The 22,864-nt window shown below is 42.7% G+C and overlaps 2 protein-coding genes across 5 annotated transcripts in view; one reads left to right on the forward strand and one right to left on the reverse strand.

Annotated features, from left to right (window-relative positions):
- Nucleotides 1-6,803, forward strand: part of sfxn1 (sideroflexin 1) — an 8,613-nt gene extending 1,810 nt beyond the window's left edge. For both annotated transcript variants that reach the window (XM_086221506.1, XM_086221505.1), the window contains exons 2-11: nucleotides 508-677; nucleotides 756-926; nucleotides 1,727-1,825; nucleotides 1,930-2,005; nucleotides 2,267-2,352; nucleotides 3,499-3,626; nucleotides 3,707-3,756; nucleotides 3,998-4,047; nucleotides 4,509-4,556; nucleotides 4,652-6,803. In XM_086221506.1, coding sequence (XP_086077632.1) covers nucleotides 514-677; nucleotides 756-926; nucleotides 1,727-1,825; nucleotides 1,930-2,005; nucleotides 2,267-2,352; nucleotides 3,499-3,626; nucleotides 3,707-3,756; nucleotides 3,998-4,047; nucleotides 4,509-4,556; nucleotides 4,652-4,748 — 969 coding nt within the window. In that variant the 5' untranslated portion in view covers nucleotides 508-513 and the 3' untranslated portion in view covers nucleotides 4,749-6,803. The remainder of the gene's footprint in view (nucleotides 1-507; nucleotides 678-755; nucleotides 927-1,726; nucleotides 1,826-1,929; nucleotides 2,006-2,266; nucleotides 2,353-3,498; nucleotides 3,627-3,706; nucleotides 3,757-3,997; nucleotides 4,048-4,508; nucleotides 4,557-4,651) is intronic.
- A 45-nt stretch (nucleotides 6,804-6,848) lies between these two features.
- Nucleotides 6,849-22,059, reverse strand: atp7a (ATPase copper transporting alpha). 3 transcript variants are annotated; one of them, XM_086221502.1, is made up of 23 exons: nucleotides 21,089-21,696; nucleotides 20,211-20,334; nucleotides 18,355-18,859; nucleotides 16,342-17,118; nucleotides 15,956-16,168; nucleotides 15,716-15,879; nucleotides 15,366-15,527; nucleotides 15,161-15,237; nucleotides 13,940-14,162; nucleotides 13,625-13,858; nucleotides 13,442-13,533; nucleotides 13,046-13,173; nucleotides 12,396-12,550; nucleotides 12,177-12,311; nucleotides 11,844-12,038; nucleotides 11,519-11,701; nucleotides 10,376-10,589; nucleotides 10,155-10,301; nucleotides 9,893-10,035; nucleotides 9,538-9,741; nucleotides 8,755-8,872; nucleotides 8,526-8,628; nucleotides 6,849-8,438 (listed from the first exon to the last, which is right to left on the reverse strand). In XM_086221502.1, exons 1-23 carry the CDS (start codon nucleotides 21,127-21,129, stop codon nucleotides 8,168-8,170), a joined length of 4,608 nt encoding a protein of 1,535 aa, XP_086077628.1. In that variant the 5' UTR covers nucleotides 21,130-21,696; the 3' UTR covers nucleotides 6,849-8,167. The 3 variants fall into 3 exon arrangements, with proteins under 3 accessions (XP_086077628.1, XP_086077630.1, XP_086077629.1); XM_086221504.1 differs by lacking the exons at nucleotides 20,211-20,334; nucleotides 21,089-21,696 and adding an exon at nucleotides 21,768-22,059; XM_086221503.1 differs by lacking the exons at nucleotides 20,211-20,334; nucleotides 21,089-21,696 and adding an exon at nucleotides 19,567-19,630.
- Nucleotides 22,060-22,864: the final 805 nt, after the last annotated feature.

Consider the following 22,864-nt stretch of genomic DNA (forward strand, 5'->3'; position numbering starts at 1 on the left):
GAGAAAGTGCATGTTTTTGAAAATGCAGTGTCAGTGTGGGCCAGTTTTATCTGGTTACAGACGGTCATAAATGCAGAAACTGTTTCTGAAGACTAAATATTACACAATCGGACACTTTGATGATTCAGCCATTCATAGACGTTCACATTATTGACACCGAGGGCTTTGTCACTCCTAAACCTGCTTTCAGGGTGTTGGTGTGTGACCATAATAGAGCTCTGCAATTTAGCGCTTCACAACCCTTGTGTTAGGTCAGCCATCGCCATAGCAACATTATACTGAATTAGCTGCATGGCAGTTCCAAAAGAAGAATGTTCTCCATGAGGCCACTTCCACTGACTTCTGTCTGCAAAGGAGAACAAAGAGCGGCGGCCTGCAACTCCGGAGGTTAAAGCAGTCTTGAATGCAGGAAAAATATCAGTGTGACACAGTCGAACAGGGTTTTTTTCGTACACTGATGTTGTTAACCTGATGTGATTTTTTTTGGTCACATTTTCTCCTCAACAGATAAACATGGCTGCAGAGCTTTCCACCTCCATTAACATTAAGGAGCCCCGGTGGGACCAGAGCACATTCATGGGGCGAGCCAAACATTTCTTCACCGTCACAGACCCCAGGAACATCCTCCTCACTAACGAACAACTAGCACACGCGCACAAAGTCATCACTGACTACAGGTGAGCAGAGCCACAGCCGCCAGGACGCACAGCACGGGACGCATGACCGGCTGTTATAACCTCCTCACTGTCTCCCAGGCAAGGTGTCGTCTCCCCGGGGTTGACGGAGGACGAACTGTGGAGAGCCAAATATGTTTTTGACTCGGCTTTTCATCCAGATACTGGGGAGAAGATGATCCTGATTGGTCGCATGTCAGCGCAGGTTCCAATGAACATGACCATCACCGGGTGCATGATGACGTTCTACAGGTAATAACTTAAACCGTGACGGTTCTCTCTCATAGCAACTTAGTGTGATGTTCCCCTTCCTAATTTTTAGATAATTAATTCCTAATTAATACAGAACTCTCTACGCATGAGACCAGAAGGAGAGCTAACATCTTAGTTTTAATATTGGTCTTAAAATTCTTTTTGGAGTTGAAAAGGCAGCAGACTACATTTCAGACATGTTTGTAGTTTCTGAACCAAAATGGTCTCTCATATCTCCTGGTTCTTTTATTTGAGCTTTTTTCCCAAAAGAGCCTTTACTCAGACCCAGAACAGCCTGCTAGAAGATCTGTGAGGAAATGAAAATGTTAATATTTTTTAATTAAAAAGCCGTCCATCCAGTCAGGCATTATAATTTTATGGATTTATTAAATATATTCTCTCTCTGATTCTTATTGTTTTCACTGGTCCTATCATTTTCTTCATTAGTTTTTAGTTTGAAACAGTATAATTGTGTTATATTCAAAATTGTCTGTGCATATTTTATTTATAGCTATTTGGATTTTTTTATTTGATTCATATCTTAACAATATCTTAACAATACGTTCTCTTCTTCATAGCCAGCAAAATGAAGCAGTAGAAATGTCCTTGTACTGCCAGGACTCGTAGTTTACTGGAGGGCAGCATTTCTCTCATACACAGTAATCCATGATATCGGCCCTGAGGTCTGGCAGCCCGCGTTTCTAACACGTATTCGTAACGACGAGCTCTTCAAATGACGTTTTCCTCTGCACTTTTCTGTCCGTGCTTGAAAAATAACGCTGCTGTTTTCAACCCTGCAGGACAACTCCAGCTGTGCTGTTCTGGCAGTGGATCAATCAGTCTTTCAATGCAATCGTAAATTACACCAACAGGAGCGGCGATGCTCCGATCACCGTCAGGTAACAGACGGCCGCCTGGCCACTGACGCTGGCTCGTATTAACCCTTTCATTCGAGGCCTTCTGTGTGGACAGCTGATGTGACCGGTGACTCTCTTGTTTGCAGTCAGCTCGGCACAGCTTATGTGTCTGCCACCACAGGGGCAGTAGCCACCGCTCTAGGACTAAATGCACTAACAAAGGTATCAGTTCATCTAACCCCATTGTACATCTCATTGAACATTTTGACCTCATACACACGTGTGCGCGCACACACACACACACACACACACACAGATTCACTGACATGATGAGGGCTTGCACTTCTTTGTCCTAGAAGTGCCAAACGATTTACAGTCATGCTCTGTAATCGGCGTGCCGTTCTTCCAGATGTTATACATGTTTATCTATGTAGAGAAAAATATACCGTCACACCTCCCCTCCTGGTTTTTGTCCTGCTGCAGCACGTCTCACCTCTGATTGGACGGTTCGTCCCGTTTGCTGCCGTAGCTGCTGCTAACTGCATCAACATCCCACTGATGAGGCAAAGGTAAGCAGCACAGGTGTCACCTCTTGGTTTATGGTACCCCATCTTGATTTTTTTTTTTTGCATCCAGACAAGACCATATTTGGTAATAATAAGATGGTGGAGCACCTCTGTCCTGGTTCTGTGCCGCTGTAACGGCACTTAACCAAGTTGCCATGTCACATTCTGAAGCAGGGCTGTTCAAAAATGGTCAAGTTCTGGATCCAATATTAATAACAAGTAAATGATCAAATAATTATTAATTCTGATATTTTCATGTTGCAAACAGTCTTCATTCTTTATTATTATTATTATTATTATTTATTATTTTTTTCCTGATATGCCAATTGGCCTTTGTTGATGTGCCTCCATCAAGCAGATTACATTGCTGTTGTCTAGGATGAATTAACTTTCATTAACAAACTAATATCTTTTTTTTTTTTTTTGCAAGATAGTTACAAAAAAAAAGGACAGAAAATTTAGAAAATTCGGTGACGTTTGCCTCTGATGGTGAATTTGACCTTTGACCACCAAAATCTTTCCAGTTTATCTTTGAGTCTCAGTGGACTGAATTTGGGGAGAAAAAAACCCAAAACTTCAGTCCCACAGCCGTTGTTGGTCTGGAAGCCCAAAAAAAGAAAGAAAGAAAGTTTGTAATTGTTAAAATTACATTTTTTGTAAAGATAAGAGAAGTGAACTTGTTTATACTGAGGACAAATGCTTGTCTAACTCAAACCTGCCTGTGTGGACCCCCTTGCCGACCCCTAAGTATCCCATTGGAACCCCTGCACTGACTTTATTTTTTATTCTCTTCTAATTGGACTGTAATTTACAAAATGACCATCATGTATAGAAAAAGATGTGGAAGTATTTATTGAAACACATTCCTGACGAGTTTATGGAGGCACTACAGACTTAAAAGACGATCAAACACCTTTTTGAAAGTGATGGATTCGCCCCCTGCAGGCCATCAGAAAGAATGCATTGGCCTCAGTTTGCAGATGTGGATCTGTCCAGTTTTATACAGTCTGTGGTTACAACACATGATGGCATTGTCCTTCTAGAGGCTTAATCTGAAGGATTACAATGTCAAAGGTAAAGGGGATTATTTCTGTTAGTTAGCAGCAGCTAGATTTCTCTGAATTAATTGGTTGTGCTTTTTGTCCTCAGGGAACTTAAACACGGCATTCCCATAACAGATGAGAACGATAACAGGTTAGGAGAGTCGACGAAAGCTGCACAGCAGGCTATCTCTCAGGTCGTGGTCTCCCGAATCCTCATGGCTTCTCCAGGAATGGGTACGAGTATCTTTGAAGCATCCATCCGCCGCTGACTGCTGGCTTCTTTTCATGAAACTGTTTTAATTTCGCCTCTGCAGCTATTCCTCCGTTCCTAATGAACTATTTGGAAAAGAAGGCCTTTCTGAAGGTGGGTAGGCATGTTTCTGAATCGTGAAAGCATTTGCTGCCCTCACAGCAGCGACACCATCAGCGTCACTGGTTCAAAAATGCCTTGAAAGTTGAAGATAAATAGTGTGAAGCTGGTGTTGCACGCTGCCTCGGTTCCTCTTAGTAACTGTGACCAGCACTGAGGACATGAGGCCGCTCTGGTACGGGAATTCAACGCTGCCTTTGTGCCCCTCCTTTGTTTTTCTGCCTGCTCTTTTCAGAAGTTCCCATGGATGAGTGCTCCTATTCAAGTCAGCCTGGTGGGATTCTGGTGAGTCGTCAGATATGGTTCACCTGATAAGCCACCGTCTGCAACCTCTTGAAAACTCCAGTCTCATTTCTTACGGCGTTGATAGATATCTGACTCAGATACTTGATCAGAAGACCCTCTGACATTTGTGCTGTAGTATTTTGTGAATTGTGGATCTCAAAATCTCATTTTTCCATTTCAGTGTAAATTTCAGGATTTATCATTAAACTCGGATAAAACGTAGATTGGCGGAGTTTCCCGTCATCTGGAATTCCAAGTTAAGCGTTCAGGCGGTATAAAATAGATGGGAGTTGTATTTGGAAGGTGCAACAGGCTAGCTTTTAGCCCAAAGACCTGATGTGCCTCCGTCAAGCAGATGACGTGGCTTTTGTCTCATCTGGTCACGACGTCAGAGCAGGAAGTTCAGCATCGCATGTTTGATTGGTGTGTGTGAGTGTGTTTTTTTGATTTTTGTTTTCCAGCTTGGTGTTTGCCACTCCACTGTGCTGTGCGTTGTTCCCCCAGAAGAGGTGAGCAAAGAGTATCTATAGACGAACCTCTCACAGCCGTTGAATAAATGTTGTATAATCCACCTATATGTGTCTGCCCCCCCCCCCCCATCCAGCTCTATATCAGTCAGCAGCTTGGAGCCGGTGCTGCAAGAGAAGATCAAGGCTAATCACCCAGGAGTGGAGCGGGTCTACTTCAACAAAGGGCTATGAGTGTGCAGCCCCCCCACCCCCCACCCCCCACCTCCCTCATCCAATCACTGCCATAACACCACAGCTGCAGGCCCGAGCCTCGCTGCAACGCCAGCCCTCCTCATTCAGTGTGCCAAAGTTAAGTTTGTGTCTCCTCATCTCCACCACCCAGACGGACATCGAGGGCTCTCTCAGCCAGTCTCTCTCTGTAATGACACGTTTGCTTTCCTTAGCGTTTTTGGTGGTTATTTCGACTTTCTTGAAGTGGGCCTGGTAAAAAGTATGACCACGTTGCCCGTGTAAGACTGATTTAAGTGGACATGTCCGTTTCTGTGCAGTACTTTGATTTTTTTAAGTTACAGACCTGTTCATACGTTGCCACTTAACCATTTTTTACATGAACTACCTACGGTTGGCCGGAAGTTGAAATCAGTTTATTTTGCCATTGCTTAGTCAAGGACCTCATATATCTACCAAAATCTGCCCTCAGACCTCTCAAGGATTACTCTTATTAACAGTGTTATGTCAAATATTTCTATATTTTACCAAATGAGTGACATACAAGAGGCCATCTTGACTCTGAAAACACATTTCCAGGGATAAAGCCCTACTAAATGTGAAGCTACAGCAGGCCGCCACGGTGCTACTCGGTGTTTATTCTCTTATTTATTCTGCTTGCCAAACACGCGTGAACAAACCACTCCTCATATCATGGCGTTCAACTATGATGCCTCTGCTTCTAAGATAAAAAAACCCACATTAATATTCTCAATAATATTTTCAGTAAAACACTAATTTTCACTTCTTATCCCCCGTAGTTCAATCAGGATTGAACTCATCCATTCATGCCTTACTCAGACCGTTCGCCCCTTGGCTCCTCGATCATCACCACCAAGGTGTTATAGCACATTTTTATATTCATTTTGAGTTTGTCAGTATTTAGAAATGTGCCAAATAAGGTGAAATTATCAAGGCGAGGCAGACCCGTCTGTGGACACTGCAACACATCTGACATCATGTGAACATCATGCAGAATTTCTCAATCTCAGTGTGGTGAGTTTGAGGAACGTAGGAGTTCAGTGTTTCAATAGAATACTACTGTTAAAGAGCAAAATATGGACACAGTTAGTTCTCAGTACCTTGCCTTGTGTGTTGGATTTTAGGCTGAGATATGTTATTGGCCAGTCTTATAATCAGGGATGAGAGCTGGATTTAAAAAAAAACAAAAAACAAAAAACAATTTTTAGTGACAAACTCAGTTTCCTACTCCTTATTTTTAATTTTTTAAGATATGTGTGTTCAAATCATTTGGTCAAATTAATGCAAACATTTCAATTTTAAGTCCTTCAAATGCTTGTGAACATCAATTTGATTGGTTTGCACCTGTTGCTCATCATGACGTGTCATTTCTGTAACGTGTTAAATGTTAAAAAAAAAAACAATATATATATATATATATATAGTAATGGTGAAGTCTGCTAACATCTGATGCCGTATAAATAAGTTGATTTTTAGATTGTCAGTGTTTCCAGAGAGATCCAGAGCTGTGTCCCCTAGCTGGTCTGAAGTGACATTTGTTATTCTCCTGTTTAAAGGTAAATGAATGTAGCATTTTCCAATTTGTAAAAAAACAAAAAACAAAAAAAAGAATAAATAAAAAATAAGCACAAATGGTAATACATTTCAAATGCTGCACATTTTTAAACAGTTGTTAAAGCTGTCTGGTTATAATACGTCTGATCAGTGAGAAGGTAGCACAAGATTGAGATTTACTAACTTTCAATAGTCACATCAAACTCCAACTTAATTCCTGGTTATTAAATATCATCATTAATATATACGCAAGCTTCAAATCGACCAAATCAAATGTCACTACAGCCAAAGTGAAACAAACAGACTCAAGAGGAATAAGTCATTTACAGTTTGCATTACTCCAAATGAATATTTTTCAAAAGAGCAATTGGTATTTGATTGTTTTGCAGTACACTGGGTTGATGTTCTGTTTAGCCTAACTGGATGAAATAAAGGTGATATTGTATCCGGGTGTTGGGTGATGTTTGACTCCAGTGCGCCATCTTCAGGTTTTGACCGAACACAACAGTGCGACTTTACATAGAAGGCTTTTTTTTTTTTTTTTTAATTTATTTCAAGGCACATAACCATGAGAAGAACAATCATAGCACAGGTGGAATTTGACTGCACACAGATCTGAAGCTCTACGGAGCTCCCTTCAAAGTAACCAAAGATCACAGGAGGAGCTTGACAGCAGTGACCGCCACTGGATTTAACGGCTCGTTGTGATGCAAACAGACGAAGGAGAAACAAACATTTGATCAATCAGTATTTGTTTCTCAGTAACTTGTTTGGTGAAGCAGCTGTTTGTAGCGTTCCCTGCTCCTCCGTGTTTAAAGATGTGATCAAGATCGAAGTTGTGAACAGCAGCGAAATGCAAAGAAACTAAGAAACGACATCACTAAGACAAAACTCCGCTTTGCATCTTTGTGTCTTTCATGTAACAGTGAATAATCTTCACATTAACCATCAAACCAGCAGGTTGACACCTTGTATGGTTTAACATTGCATCATAATTCACAGGTTTCTGCTTCAATCGTTAACCTCATCTCTTCTCACATTGTTGCCAAGTGACCTTTGTTCAGCGCTATCTTTGGAATGTGTTGGACTTTGCGATGTGGCACTGGCACTTGGGTAATGCTGACATCCTCCAATGGCTCCGCTAGCTCTCAGCACATCATCAGTTTGCAGCAATTTTTGTTGGACTGACCGAGTTGGGGAGCCCGTCTTTGTTGGTTCAGTATTGACACATTTTAGGAGGCTGAAAAATGGAAACTGGCATTTGGAACTTCATTTTTCACACAGGTTATGAGCAAAATATGATAAATAAGGGTAATATAAATACTCTGGAATACAATTATACAACAGTATTATTACAAGTTTCCACTGAAGGAAAAATTCTTAAAATACAACTGTGTCCACTGTTACACACGGCACCAGTGTTAAAATGTCTTTGGGTAGATGTTTAAGATTGTACAGTCAATGACTCCTGGATCTGCTCACACACACAGGCATGCGCGCGCGCGCGCGCACACACACACACACACACACACACACACACACACACACACACACACACACCAGAGTGTTACAGAGATGGTCAAATAGTGAGCCCAAGGGCAGTGACCTCAACAAAGCACACTCAGCTACTGAAGGAGAGGAGGTCACATGCTCTGAAGTGAGGATGGTGGAGTTGAAAGAAAGCAAGGAGCTTTCTCCAATCACCAGCGCTGCCCCGAGGGTGCCTGCAGCAGATGGGCGGGCCATTATCCAACGGAACCCTTTCAGCAGGCTTCAAATAATGCAATTACTGTCTACTTCAACACGCAAAAAGCCTCTCCTGGCTGATGGGATTGTTACAAATGACCTCAACAAAACTCCTCGCCCGGCGTCTCCCCCACCAGCAGCGAGTGTTTGTCTGGCTCGATGAGCACCAAGCTGTTGAGCGACTGCTTGTCAGAACGCAGGGAATTGATGGACGCCCGGCTGTAGTTGACGATGCGGTCAAGCAGGCTGAGTTTAGGGGAGGGTCGACGCAGCTCGCCCATGCCGATGTGGACGCTGACCTCAGACAGGCTGCCCTGCCGCCGGCTGTTACCCACACGGGCCTCCAACTTCTCTGCACTTGGCTTAGTATAACTACACAAAGATGGAGGGAGAAATGAACATGAACTCCCTGGAAAGGGTAAAAAAACAGGTGAGACAATACCATAAACATCTTTTTACCATTTGAGTAGAAGGGAGGACAAGACCACCGATACAGAGGACAATGCCATAGCTGCTGAGCCCATCCATGGCTGCAGCACCAGGCCGATGGGGAGGAAAACACCTGCACAAAGAAGGTGCAGATTAGTCAAGGGGTATTGTACGTCTTTGCCACAGTGGCTGCAGAAACTTGCAAGTGTGTGGCACGCTTCTTCATCCATGGGCCCGGAGATAAATGAAGGTCACCCACCTGCAGCGATGGGAATGCCGACCAGGTTGTAGATCAGAGCAAAGATAAAATTAATCCTGATCCTCTTGACAGTCTTCTTGGAGAGGTCAATGCTGCCCACCACATCCAGCAGGTCATTCTGTGTACAAGACAAATAGTGCTACAGGAAAAAGATGCTCGGAATCGATCAGATATGCAATAATTCACATTTTAAAAAATAAACAAGAAAGAATTGATTTCAGGCGACATTCTGATAGTTAATCACAGATGCGAATAAAGTACGCATTTCCAGTCTAAGCAATTTTGCATGAAAAGATTCTGCCTTTTGTTCAACAGTTACATTTTAGATGCCTAAAATTCATCTTTTATTTTTTGTATCATCTGGGCTTTGATCTGTTGTATTAGACATATCGACATATTTCACAAAGTGATTTTCATTTGGTGATTTCTGTTATTCTGCCCCCTCCTGCTCCTGAACTGAGAGTGTCAGCGAAGGGGAACGGGCAGTCGGCTATGTTACAGAGGTTTTTGTACAGATTTCTGGCAAACCTGTCGGAAAACAGGGCTGTGACTTGATGGTTAATGAGCTCTAATCTGAGGGACTTTATGTGCCTTATAGTTCTTAAAAAGCCACCAAGTTTCAAAGATGCTTCATTTCGGTCCTTCAGCTTGCTGGCTACGTCCAGTTGAAGACCCAAATCGTCCCAAATATGAAGCTATGTTCTATTTTGTACCATTAAAATATCATGATTGTTCAGTTTTCATACTATAATCAGCAAAAACACCCCAGGGGCAAATTCTTACCCTGATCAACACCACATCTGCTGCCTCTATGGCCACATCTGTCCCGGTTCCAATGGCGATGCCTACGTCAGCCATGGCCAGAGCAGGAGAGTCATTGACTCCATCCCCCACCATTGCTACTCTCTTCCCTGCCTGCTGCAGTTGCTCCACCTTGGCCACCTTGTGGGAGGGCAGCACTTCAGCAAACACTTTCCTGATGCCCACCTGGTAGGAGACGCAGACACACACAATAACAGAAGGACACAATAGTCAACATGTAACATTCTGGATCTGTTTTGAAATAGAAGCAAATTTTTTCACTAACAAAATATTACTGATTTTCAACAGCACCCGTGTTGTAGTCAGTATCTCCCACCTGAGCAGCGATGGCCCGGGCTGTCTTGCTGTTGTCTCCCGTCATCAAAACAACTTCCAGACCCATGCTAGCCAGCGTGTGGACCGCAAGCTCCGCCTCTGGTTTCACTGTATCGGCTATGGCTATCATCGCACACAGCAGGTCTACACACAGAATAATAAGTAATAATAATAATAATAATAACATGTTCAGTCCCATTAAAGAAAACATCAGCTGTGAGAGAGAGTTGGCGACAAACAAATCTTTGATTTTGTGTACTTACTGTCAACTGCTACCAGAACAGCAGTGCGTCCCCGACGCTCATGCTCAATCATGGCCTCGTCCACATCCGGTCTGATCTGAAGAGCGTTCCTCTTCATCCACTCTCTATTGCCGATCAGGACGACATAGGCGGCTGTCTGGACAAGACCTGCACAACATGTCCAACAAGTTAGGTTCACAACAGCGAGGGAGCTCAAGAGAATGTTAGGAAGGGCAACATACTGAGGGGCTGTGGGTCCATGATGAGGGGATGAGAGCTGGTGGACATCCGCGTGTCACTGATCTGGACCAGGATACTGTTGCGCTGGTTGTTGTCCTCGCTGTCACTGTCCACCTGTTTCAACAGTGTCTCTGTGTTGCTGACCTGGCAACGGATGCCGCAGCCCGGCACGGACTGGAAGTCTGTGCAGGTGCCAAGAGACTCTGTACCGAGCTCCTGCACGTGGATATTAATGCTGTTAGACCGTTCTGGATCAGAAGATCTCAAACTGCTCGGCTTCAGTCCCCAGCTATTCATGCTTGTAACAAGCCAGGGCCTTTTAGAAACGTAAATCCAGATTATTTTGGCTGATCTATTTTAATCTCATACTCAACTTAAATTGATTTCATGAAATCCAAGTCAGATGTCTTATCTCAAGACGACTTTGCACTTTGGAAGGTTGAGGCGCCTCATTTGAGAGTCATGCTACATTCTGCACTCCCATTTTAAATTAATAATAATAATAGTAATCTGGATTACATCTACATGCATTTAAAATGTTTCAGTGAAAGAGCAATGCTACGGAAGCAAAAGCTTATCTCTTATTACGAGATCCTGATCTCGTAATTACGAAATAAGGTGTCCAATTTTTTTAATCTAGTGAATGCAATGCGCTTCTGTAGGATGCTACTTTTGTTTCTTCTCTTTTCCCCAAAATTCAGCAACGTTATTAGTTAGCTAGCAAACAGAAGTCTAAAATTGATGACTTCACTTGACAATGAACAGTAATAGAGAACAAGAATAGTTTTATTTTTGAAATAAAATATTTGTACACATAATTTCCATCATATTTTAACATTTTTACTGTGTTAAGAAAATAGTTTTTCAGAAAAGAAAAGCATTTTGAATTTTGTAGGATCAATCATTAGTTATATTACTATTTTTACTATGTTTAGATTTTTTTACTTTACTAAAAAAGAAAAAAAATTCCTGTGAAAACTAAGCTTCAATTGGAGAGCATCGTGTAGCCCTCTAGATGGCACTCATAGCCCGGCCACTGCTTGAGACCTACTGTTGTAGGTCAAACTGGTGAGGACTGGAGAGGATCTGTATGAAACCTTGGGGGTGGCGGTGGGAATGGGGGTGTTTTCTGGGTAGAAACAAACCTGTTTGCAGTATTTGGTGATGGCTGCTCCAAGAGGATGCTCACTCTTGTTCTCAGCTGTTCCAACGATAGCCAGCAAACGGGATCGAGGCATCCTGTTGCCCTCCACTACTATCTTCACCTGGATCACCTTTGGAGCCCCATAAGTGATGGTACCGGTCTTATCAAACACCACTGACTGGACCTGTGCACCCAAAAGGGAGAAATATCTAAGCTGCTGTAGTTTGTATTCAAGGAAATCACAATTATTTTAGAATATTGGAAGGGACAGTTGGCCTGCTACATCATGTGATGTCTGGGTTGCCAGAATACCATTATTAACACACCTTATGTGCCATCTCGAGTGGCTCCCCTCCCTTAATCAGGATGCCATTTTGGGCTCCGACCCCTGTGCCCACCATGACAGCTGTCGGGGTTGCCAAGCCAAGGGAACAGGGACAGGCGATACATAACACTGTTATGGAGGCCTGGAAGGCGAAGCGAATCACTGCCTCAGCCCTGGAGATGCTCTTGTCGTAACCCTGCAGAACATAAAGGAGTTCTTCAACATTTGTCACAAGCGTGGTGGTGACACAGGGTGAAATAGTATGGAAGCGATAATTAAATATCTTCCTTCTTTCAAAAGAGCTTGGTATTATAAAATTAAGAAAATGACTCACGGGAAAGTACTTTTCCACCAGAGAGAAGTCCTGAAACCCGATTATAATCCAAGATATCAGAGTGAGGACGGATATGCCAACAATGAAGGGTACAAAGTAGCCACTGATCTTGTCTGCATACTGCTGGATGGGAGCCTGAGAATGACATGTAAAGAATCAACCAGCTGGGCCTCGTAAAAGCAAGTTTATACAACCTAGATCTGGGATCTCTTGGTGCACCTTAGAAGTCTGAGCCTCCTCGACGAGTTTGACAATCTGAGACAGCGTGGTGTCCATGCCGACATGTGTAGCGCTGACCAGCAGAGAGCCATTCTGGTTAATGGAGCCTGCAATCACCGAACTCCCGGGCTTCTTGGTGACAGGCATGGCCTCACCTGCAGTTGCAAAGCAGCAGCTGTCAGAAAGCAGAATCTGGGGCAAATGTAGTGCTGGAGCAGAGCAGCCTGGTCGTAACTCGAATATATTTTGTTTTCTATATCATATATTATATATGTGGGCAGATTGGCTGAGGATGTAGCGTGGCTGTCTGGTAGTCAGAAGGTTACTGGGCTCCGCCTCCTAATGCAGCCTCCACCATCAGTGTGTGTGAATGAGGCAATATTCGAGAGAAATGTCATAATCTTTGTGTTCAAGGGATAATTTAAGGATAATAAATCTTGTATTGAACTGGCAACAATGAATAAAACTATAAAGGATTTGCCAATGTTCTAAAGAAGGTAAGAACTAAAGAAAGTTTGATTTGAAAGGCTATTTGTTTTGACGCAGAATTCCCCTCCTCAGCTTAACCATCAGAACAGCTCCAAATCCAATATCCAAATAAGGTAGCTATCAATCAATACTAGCCCCGTCCCACTCTCACTGCGACCCACCGGTGATCAGAGACTCGTCAGCCATCGAATGTCCCTCAATAACTCTGCCATCGACCGGAAACTTCCCTCCAGGAACGACTTTCACCACATCACCCCTCTGCACCAGCTCAACGTCAATCTGCTCCTCACTGCGATAAAATGGAAAGCAGAGTTTAAACATCGCTATAAATATTCATATGTTTTGATACCATGACTCAGGTATTACCACTGGGCAATGCTGAGTGACTGTAAAATCACAAAGCGTTCTTTGTCCTTCAAGGTAAATCACTTAACTCTTGTCTCTATCGTACAATGCGGGAAATCATCTGGTAGCATAGCAACTGCAAACATTGTATAATGTCTTAATCTAGAACTAACCAAAGATATGAAAGGTTGACTGTAGAGAACAAAGAGTACCTGAGAATAGATTTGTCAGTTCTGAGGGTGACCACTGTTGCCTCAGTCGCTTGCAGAGACATCAGCTTGGACAAAGCCTCAGATGTTTTGCTCTGAAAGAACAATCAGAAATTTAAACCATTTCCAAATGACTAATAAATTTCAGTAAATAATTAAACATCAGAGATCCCCGACAAGTTCAACCTTAGCGATCTGTTCCAACCAGCGTCCCAGAGAGATGAAGACAAAGAGCATGGGCGGCGTGTCAAAGAAGGTGATCGGGTTGATTTTCGCCTTCTCCGCCATGGCAACTATGAGGACAATCAGTGAGTAGGTGAAGGCTATGGAGGTGGCCAGAACTATCAGCACGTCCATGTTGGCTGATCGGTGTTTCACCGCTTTGTAAGCTTGAATGTAGAAGTAGCGACCGCCAATAAACTAAAGAGAGGAGAAGATGACATGAAATCAGCCGTTCTTCTGAATAAATTCACAGCCTGTTCTCACGCCAATGGGGTTTACCTGTACAGGCAGGCAGAAGAGGAAGGAGAGCAGGTTCATGATGGAGAGGCCTGGGAGCAGCTGTCTCTCCAGGAACATGGTGGAGTGGAACTGGTTGCGTTCTTCTGCTGTGGCGTTGTGTTTGTGCGAAACATTCATCTGATGGTCCATGATGATCATGTACATCATCATACCCATCACAGGCACACAGAAGATCAAGCTGACCAGGAAAGACTTCTTCCACCTTAGAGAGTGAAGAGATTTATGTGCTAAGTAGATTAGAGGCTGTGATTGCATTGTGCTGCAAAACATCAGAATGATGGTGAAATGTGATTTTACTGTCTCAAAGTATTGTAGATTAAAAAAAAATCCTGGTAGACAATTTTGGAGAAAATAGTCGGTCCAACTTTGCTCCATATAACCTTTGAGACAGACGGAATGAACCTAGAGCAGTGTATCCACCATGGGAATAAGATAAGAGTTTGTTCAACGGGTGAACTGATAATTACTGTTAGTTAAGGTGGAAGCAGACATCAGTTGATGTGTGTGAAGTTCATGGCATTCTTTCCCAATAAATGTTAACAAACCACTAATGAACAGTGACGTCAGACTGAAATAACAGCTAAGAGGGCCTTAGACTACGAGCAGACGAACTACGTGCTGATTAGTAGAGGGTTAAAAGGTCTAAGCAATACGGAGGGGCCAGTCCTTAAAAGTGAGTAATCAATCTTAACCCAACAGGCAGTCAGAGCACGGATGCTAAGACAGGGAAGAGGGGTGTCATTTTTTTCCGACTCGGTTAAAAGTTGAGCTGCAGCCTTTTAGACTCAGTTTAAGATGTAACACATCACCTTCCATTTTCAATATTAACGGAGTTCTGAAAATTTCTCCAAAAACGACAACGTGTCTGGGATTACACTAACTGGAGCTCAGTTGCAACATTCAAAAATGGGTATTTTTGCTGACTGTGCACATCCCTCTGAGATGTACTGACAAACAAGTGGTGTTGTAATAGCAGAGTTCACTGTGTGATATTTTTAGAGGATTTGGGTTTGTTTTTTTTCTCTACTGCAGCCGTTACCAGACCTAGAATAATAGCTTCAATCGCAAGTAGTATGAGGAGTATGAATAAAAAGTCGAGTTGCAATAAAGAAAATAAAGACAAAGATTTCACTTGATTACCTAACCAAGGGATTTTGCACGTTCTTGACCAGAAAGAAATGTGCACAAAATGTTTCTTACTGTCGTATCTCTTTGCTGTGGTCCAGGTGACTGGCATTGCGGTCCCTCTTCACCAAAGATGCTTCGAACCCAAGATTCTGCCAATAAAAAAGGCCAAGTTACACATTTATGATTGTATATTACAGATCTCACATCAGTTGGTGTCAACGTGCACACTGCTACCAGGAACAAATATAAACATACCAGAAGGGAACAAGTGTAATACCTCAATCAGCTTGATGATGTCTCGCGGCCCTATAATTTCAGAGTCATACTTGACGTGTGCTTTGTTAGTTGCTAAGGCAACAGAGGCATAAATAATCCCCTTTTCCTTCATAAGGCTGGATTCAATTTTGTGCACACAAGAGGCACATGTCATTCCCCTGACCTGAAAGAAGGTAAGGAGAGGAAATCAAGCAGAGAAAGAGACAAAAAAACCCAACAACATAAAGACACTATAAAAAGAGGAAATGACATGATTTGCTGAGGCCCCTAATGAGACATTCTCTCACCCAGGGATGGAACTGTTTACTAAGAGATTTTAGTTTTGTGGAAATAAATTGGAACCTGACTCACCACGAGTTCCAGGTTTCCATCAGAGCCTTCGTAGTTCTCCATGACGGAGGCGGTGAAACCCAGCTCTTCCACACACTCGGCTATCTTCATGGGGTCAGTGACTTCAGCATTATAACGCACTTCTGCCTTACTGGCCATCAGTGCTACGAGAACCGAGTGGATACCTGCACAAATAATGTATTACATTAGAATTAAGCTCTGAGATATTACATGTATATGAAAATGTTTGATAATTCTTACCAGGTTCATTTTTGAGGTTGCGCTCAATGTTTGCCACACAGGACGCACAGGTCATGCCTTTGATCTGGATGTAGCATTTAGAGTGTGTTTCTCTGTTTCCTCCCTGGATTGTTTCTTTCTGTAGGTCACTGTCCGACTCCTTGTCTTTCACTGGCGGGAGACTTGAAGATTTTGAGGAATTGGGATCTGACGTAGGCAGCAGGGAATTGGTCTCTGTCAACAGAAGACTATAGTTACTAAGGGAGTCAAAGTTTGCAGTAAACCATGTTACAGATCAATGTCGCTACTGGCGGAGTGGATTCATTGAATCACTTATTGACCAAGTGTTTGCTTTACTTTGAATTCCAACTTGTTTCTGATGTTTTGGTTTGCTTTGACTGTCTCACCGGGTAGGAAGGCATCAAAGCCCATGTCCTCTATGGCGTCCCGCAGCTCCTCTGGAGTGGTTAGAAGAGGATCGTACTCAAAGATGCCCTGATGATTGGCCAGAGAGACCTGGGCTGACATCACGCCCTTCCTCTGAGAGATCATGCCTTCAATGGACTGGACGCAGGAATTACATGTCATGCCCTCTATATGAATATTAACTACAGAGGCCAGCGGCTGGCTGAAACAAGGCTGGGAGGCAGCAGGTTTGACCCGGGCAGCTCCAAAGGCTCGAGGCGATGATAAGGCAGGCACAGGAGAGGTGGGTACAGGACTGAGAGGGCCAGATGAGTCCCACGGTTGAGTCCTGAAGTTTCCTGGCGGAAGAGCCTCGATCGCCTGCTGCAACTGAGGCACTGAGACTTTCAGTGGGTCGTAGCAGATGGAGGCCTTTTCCGTCTCTACACAGACTTCCACAGATGACACGCCAGGCAGCAGTGAGATATTGTCTTGAATATTGACAACACAGGAATGACAGTGCATGCCTTTCACCCTGAGCACCACAAGAGCTGTGTCAATAAAGATTTCTGTCTCCTCTGAAGTCTCCGATGGTGACGTAACAGTTGGTTTCTGTGAATCAACTAAACGTTCGATCTCGCTGGGGGACAGCTGCAGGGGGCGGGGTTTGGACTTTACAGAAGCCTTAAAGCCAGCCACTGCAATCTGGTCAATGATGGTTTGGACGGTGATGAGGTAAGGCAGATATACAACTGTAGCTTCCTGAGACTCTAAAGCAACTGTGGAGAGAAAAAATGACAAAATAAAGTCTTTGTAAAAACGCTAAAGATTTCATGGCAACATTATTTCACCAGAAATAAGTGTGACTGTGTATGAAATGATGATGTAGATGTCAATGAGAAAAATGTAAGCACATAAAGAGTTAGAGGTGGGTAATATGGTTACAATCTTCCATTAGGTGTTCATAATTTTATATCAAATATGTATCCTCATACCCAAAACTGTACTGTAAAATCGATTAAAAACATTGAAAATAACCATATAATATTTCATCACATTGGATTTCTTTCACTCTCTCTATTCACAGACTCCCTTTACTCCTCCTTGTCTACCCAAAAATCATGTGACCTGGATTTGCCAGATCATGGGATCACACGGGAATCAACCCCCGACACGCTGCATAGTGAGCCCTTCAAATAGCTCCCTGCTAGAAACAGTAGAGTAAACACAGCAGACACATTTCTACCTGCCAGTTTTTAAGGCTGATATAGTAACCACAATTTGGAGAAGAAGAAAGCTGAATAATCACTCTCTTTTTTTTTAGATGAATGTAGTTGATTTTGATTCAAATCCACATGAATTTAGCATTCAGTGTGAAATGATGCTGTAATTTTTTCCCCGAAAATAGCTGTTTGAATAAAACCATTAAGATAACGTTAACTTTCATCACTGCAGACACTTCCCAGGAAATGAAGCATAAAACATCAAAACAAAATATATCTAAATATGTTTAAAATTTCGACATCTTCTATTGACAAAAGTTGCCGTGCTGTTCTGTGAATGATGACTTTCACAACCAAAGGAGCCAAAAGGTCATTTTATCTGCCATGTCTATTGTATAACAGATATGGTCATATCAAGCAAGCCTTGTGTTAACATAAATCTATCGTGAGGATTGCGTTTTTGTGCTGAGTAAATAATAACTTCTGTCACATCGTCTATTTTAAAGAATTACCGAGCGATTTCAACATGATGAAATTAATTGGCTCCAAAGATAATCCTATCAGTCCACATGTCGCTTCTTGTAACCACACCAGTGAGAGGATTTTGTGAGTCATAGTCCAATCCCACTGAGCGACCTGTCAGTGGTGACGCCTACAGACAGTCTGCCACACACAAGGTCGTGACACCTGTGCTGTCGAAGATGTATTCATAACTGCTAATGCTTCAAAATGTCAGTTGAACCGTGAGTTAATATGTGACTGCAGGTTAGAAGAGCGTGTCAAGAGCATCACCTTTGATCTTTTCAATCCCTTTCAGTTTTCCGATCTTCCCTTCAATAGTAGTGGTGCAGGAGTGACAGGTCATTCCTTCAATACACATCTTCAGTAGTGCCGCCCCACTTCCTGTACTGCAGGATGGGGACATGGGTTGGACTACGTGCATCGGGCTGCTGGGTGAAGGGATCTCTTCCGGCTTGACACCGGCTACCACTTCACCCAGCTGCTGTACAGAAGTCAAGGACGGGACGAAGGTAACAGTGAGACCCGCCTGGGTGGGGCTCTCTCTGACATCCAGGACTCCCTGGATCTGAGACAGCTTCTCCAAAGCCTCCTGTTGGGCTGCAGCTGTCAGACCTGGCGTGGGGATCAGCTGGGTCTCTGTGGAGACGGGTGTGGCTGTACCAGACTCCAATAGGCTGGATTCAAACCCCATGTCCTCGATGGCCTCTGAGAGAAACTCAGGGCTCTGCTGGCTCTGGTCGAATATGACAGTGGCATTCTTCTGCTCTAAAGAAACCTAGAAAATGAGTGTTATGTTATAAAATAAGTCAAAATAAAAAGCCTACACTCATCTACTGGGACTGAATCACTGCCTCGGTTGAAGATGCACTTCAAATCTGATGCTTAAATCTCTTACTTTTTATTTTCTTTTATCTGTCGTAGAAATGTAATCACAATTATCACATTGTAGCTGAATGCTTCTGCTAATAAAAATCATCATTTGAATTATAGGACTAGGGATAAAAGCTGTTTTTTAAATTTGCAAATGGTAATCAACTCATTCGCAAGTTCAAGTGGACATTCCAAAATAAAATTCCATCCATCTTTCTGAGGTGTCAGGTTCACGATATTGGCACCAGGAGCAAAGGGAGAACCACAAATATAATTCCTGTAGTCACAGTGGTCAAGGGCATAAAACTGAAATTGCACGGCATTTCATGCAAGTTCTTTTTCATTTGTGGTGAAAGGAAACCTTGACTTGACCTTGACGAATCTTTTCTTTCTGAACACAGAAGACCTTTTTTTGAAAGAGACCTGTCTTATTTTATTCAGACGTAAGGAGCATTTTTCTTTATCTGACTATAAATCCTCCTTCAGTATGATTTCAGATGCCATTTTTAGCCATTTTATCCTTTATTCTACTACCAACAATGAATCATCTTGGGGGTTTACAATATAAAAAAGAGGAGGGTTGAAATAAGTGCACGGCCTTGGCAAACTCACAGTGTGTTCTTACAGCATGATGACCCTTCATTTTTTTTCTCCTTCCTTCAGCAAGAACAAAACATGTGACACAAGAAAGGAATCACTTGACTGAGCCATACGTTACAACCACAGTGGGGGTTTAGTGCTGAGCCTGACTGCCTGCCACCTGGATTAACAAGCAGTTTTTGAGAATGAGACTGTGGAGGACTACGACTCAATGGCAGTTATGCTAGGAAACATAAAATCACTCCTTCTACATCATTTCTATACAGATTACCATTAAATGATCCAGGCCCAGATTCTGTTGAGATACAAAAGGCCATTTCCTCTTGGTACAGACGGAATATCAACCTGCTGTCACAGGCCTGCAAAGGGCAGCGTTCTATCTGGAACGTACAATTGTGTTATCTTCTCATTTAGAATCCCCCTCAGGGGGTGAATACACAATAAACAAAACAGCAGGCCACAACTGCAGCATCGAAGCTGCATCTAGTGGCCATAGATCTTACTTTACTTGACACTGATGTCAAATTCATTCAGATCCTGTTTTTGAAGACAAGGAGTTTTGCAAGAACTTTCAAAATCAGCAAATATTGAAAGCATTTTAAAATTAAAAAAAAATTTGTATTTAAAAAGACATCTGTCAATACAACCAACTTCACCTTTATATGGATTACACCCTGGAGGGCCCCGACGCGCTGCTCTATGGACTGGACACAGGAGCCGCAAGTCATGCCCTCCACTCCGATGGACACGGTACACACTTTCTGTGTCATGATTATTGATCTAAAGCACGAAGGGACAAATATATCTATGTATGAGACACATTTAAGTATTTAATTTTAAAATACAGCCATTAAGGGAAAGCATCTCAAGCTTACAGCCAAATGTGTATAACAGCAGAATTCAACTGTAGTGTGACAATCATTTTTGGATTTTGCGTATGTGCCTGAGTGAGTGTGGGGTGGGGTGGGGTAGAGTTGTGGGGGGGCTCTCATGTTTATTTGCAACTTATTACAGATGCCATGATCCACTTTTTTTTCAATTCAGATTCAAAACATGTTTAGTTTAAATTCAATTTCCATATTTCTGATCTGTAATACAACAGACAAAAGGTTTAACTGTAATTACAACCTTACAAGTACAAGTACAAATAATGATGGTACCAAAAAGCTGTGAAAAGACAAAGAATTAGAAGTTGTATGCTTCCAAGTCAAGATGAGATATGAAAACTAATAATTACATGAAAACAAAATGTTGCTTTTATATTTACAGCTTTTTCTTAGACATTTAAAACAATATGGCTGTGGGGTTGTTGTTTTTTTTAAGTCTTTCAACATCAGTACCAATAAAATCCAACCAGTAAGACCAACATGTTCTTAAACTCCCTCTGGCACCTCAGAGCGGCACGTAAGAGTTATCAAACTATTGTCTATGACGCAGTGAAAACTCACAACTTCGGGAAAACGAAAGAAAATAACAACCGGGCAACATTTCTGTCTTCCAAGAACATAAGTGTCATACACAAACAATTCAATACCTTACAGAGGTTTGACAGCTCCCCTTTGGTTTTACACGCATTTATCGCAACCGCTCTCCTACGTCTGCATAGCCATCTGATCGCGGATCGGTTTGTCCCATAGTCTGGGCTTCTGTTGTCTCTGCCCTGGGACACTCTCGTGTCGAAGGAGTACAAGAAGCTGAAGACAAACAGGACACTGGATCGAACGAAGGAAGAGAACCTCTGAGAAAAACAAGTGATCGAGGTTCTATGAAGTATAGAATGAAGTAGAAACCTCAGAGACCTCCTGAGGAAGTGCAGAGCATTAACATGACCCTGTATTTAAAACCAGTTTTAGCTGAGCGGGGGATGGAAGAAAGAAAAGGAATACGGAATAAAATTCAACCAACAAGAGATTCAACTTATGACGTTTTTTGACGCCGACGAAGTATTTACATTTCATTTGCATGAACTTGCAGGCTGCTTTGACAGCTATGGTTAGCCATAGCCTGCTTGTTGCTAATTCACAAAACAACAGGCTTTTATTCTTTTCCGGCCAGCTGTGGTGTCCGAAACGAAAGTAAACTTTCTCTAAGCTGCTAGTCTAATTGTTCATTAAGACAACATTTTTTGTAACAAAGCGTGAAAATTGAAACGCGTAATTCTCGCTTTCTAAAAGGGAGGTATTTGTTAGCTGCAGGCTAATGACGTTAGCTACCTTGCTTCTTCTCTTCAACCGTCGTTGCCAGCAAAAACACGGACGCGTGGCAGCATCATGCCGCCTGAGAAGAATGATGGAGAGAGGGCCGCTGAGAATTTTCTTCCCGCTGTCACAAAACACTGCTTTGCGAAAGTGGTTTGTTTCTCCTTCGCATGGCGACGTGACGGACGTCTGCGCCGTTGTACGTCAGCGTCAGTGGGCGTGGCTAAATCGAGGAAGTCACTCTTTGCGGAAATTCCCCTGATATTAACTTACAGGCTCTCCGTCTTGCTGAACTCTTATTTTTATGCTTCATGTTTTCGATTTCTGTCTATCATCTAATACTTTATATACTTAGATAAGGCATGAGTGTACAATGGGATAAGACCATAATAAGATAAGATTAAAAAACAATCACGACTAAGGAAACGACACTTGTTTGAGCCTAACAAGCAAAAATCAGGGATTGAGACAATAATGTGTTACGTTTAGCCTTCAGCAACACAGCAATTAAGTGGTGCTACATTTGCCAGAAATCTTGAGGACTGTAGAGCGGCTTTGAAGTGCAGTGCGATTCCTGTGATGTATTTGAACTGATTTTGTCTGTGAGGTTTTAGGTGTAGGCTCACATGTGTTCAATGTAAAGAGGATCTAATTCCCATAGAATATTGTTATAAAACAACGATCACATAGTCAACTGCTTTAACCTTTCTCCGATGAGTATGAAAGCAGTAACTCCAGATTAGGATCAGGGGGGAGGTCCAGAGTTTGCTACAAGCCTCTCAAAGGTCATCCCAAACAACCTGGAGGGTTAATAAGCCAGACATCTCCTGCAGCAGCTTGATGCAGTCATGCAGCATGAACGAGTCGTGAGCTCCCCCCTGGTCTGCGTCCAAGACAAGAGTGTGTGCATCACAGTATTTGGACATTGAATGGAACTGCTTTCGAGCTGCGAAGGGGAACGGAGTTAGAAATGGCTCCTTACAATACGTTGACATCCATCATTATATCTCTATATCTAAAATAGTCCTCAGTCAGACCTGAGGATACACATTCAACCGCGTTGTAGAACAAAATAAAGCCTTTATTTCATGGAACTCATGTATAGGACAGCA

Source organism: Aulostomus chinensis, chromosome 13 (assembly GCF_037954235.1).
Source record: "Aulostomus chinensis isolate RoL2024-O1b breed Wild chromosome 13, RoL_Achi_v1.0, whole genome shotgun sequence".
In the NCBI taxonomy this organism is placed as follows: Eukaryota; Metazoa; Chordata; class Actinopteri; order Syngnathiformes; family Aulostomidae; genus Aulostomus; species Aulostomus chinensis.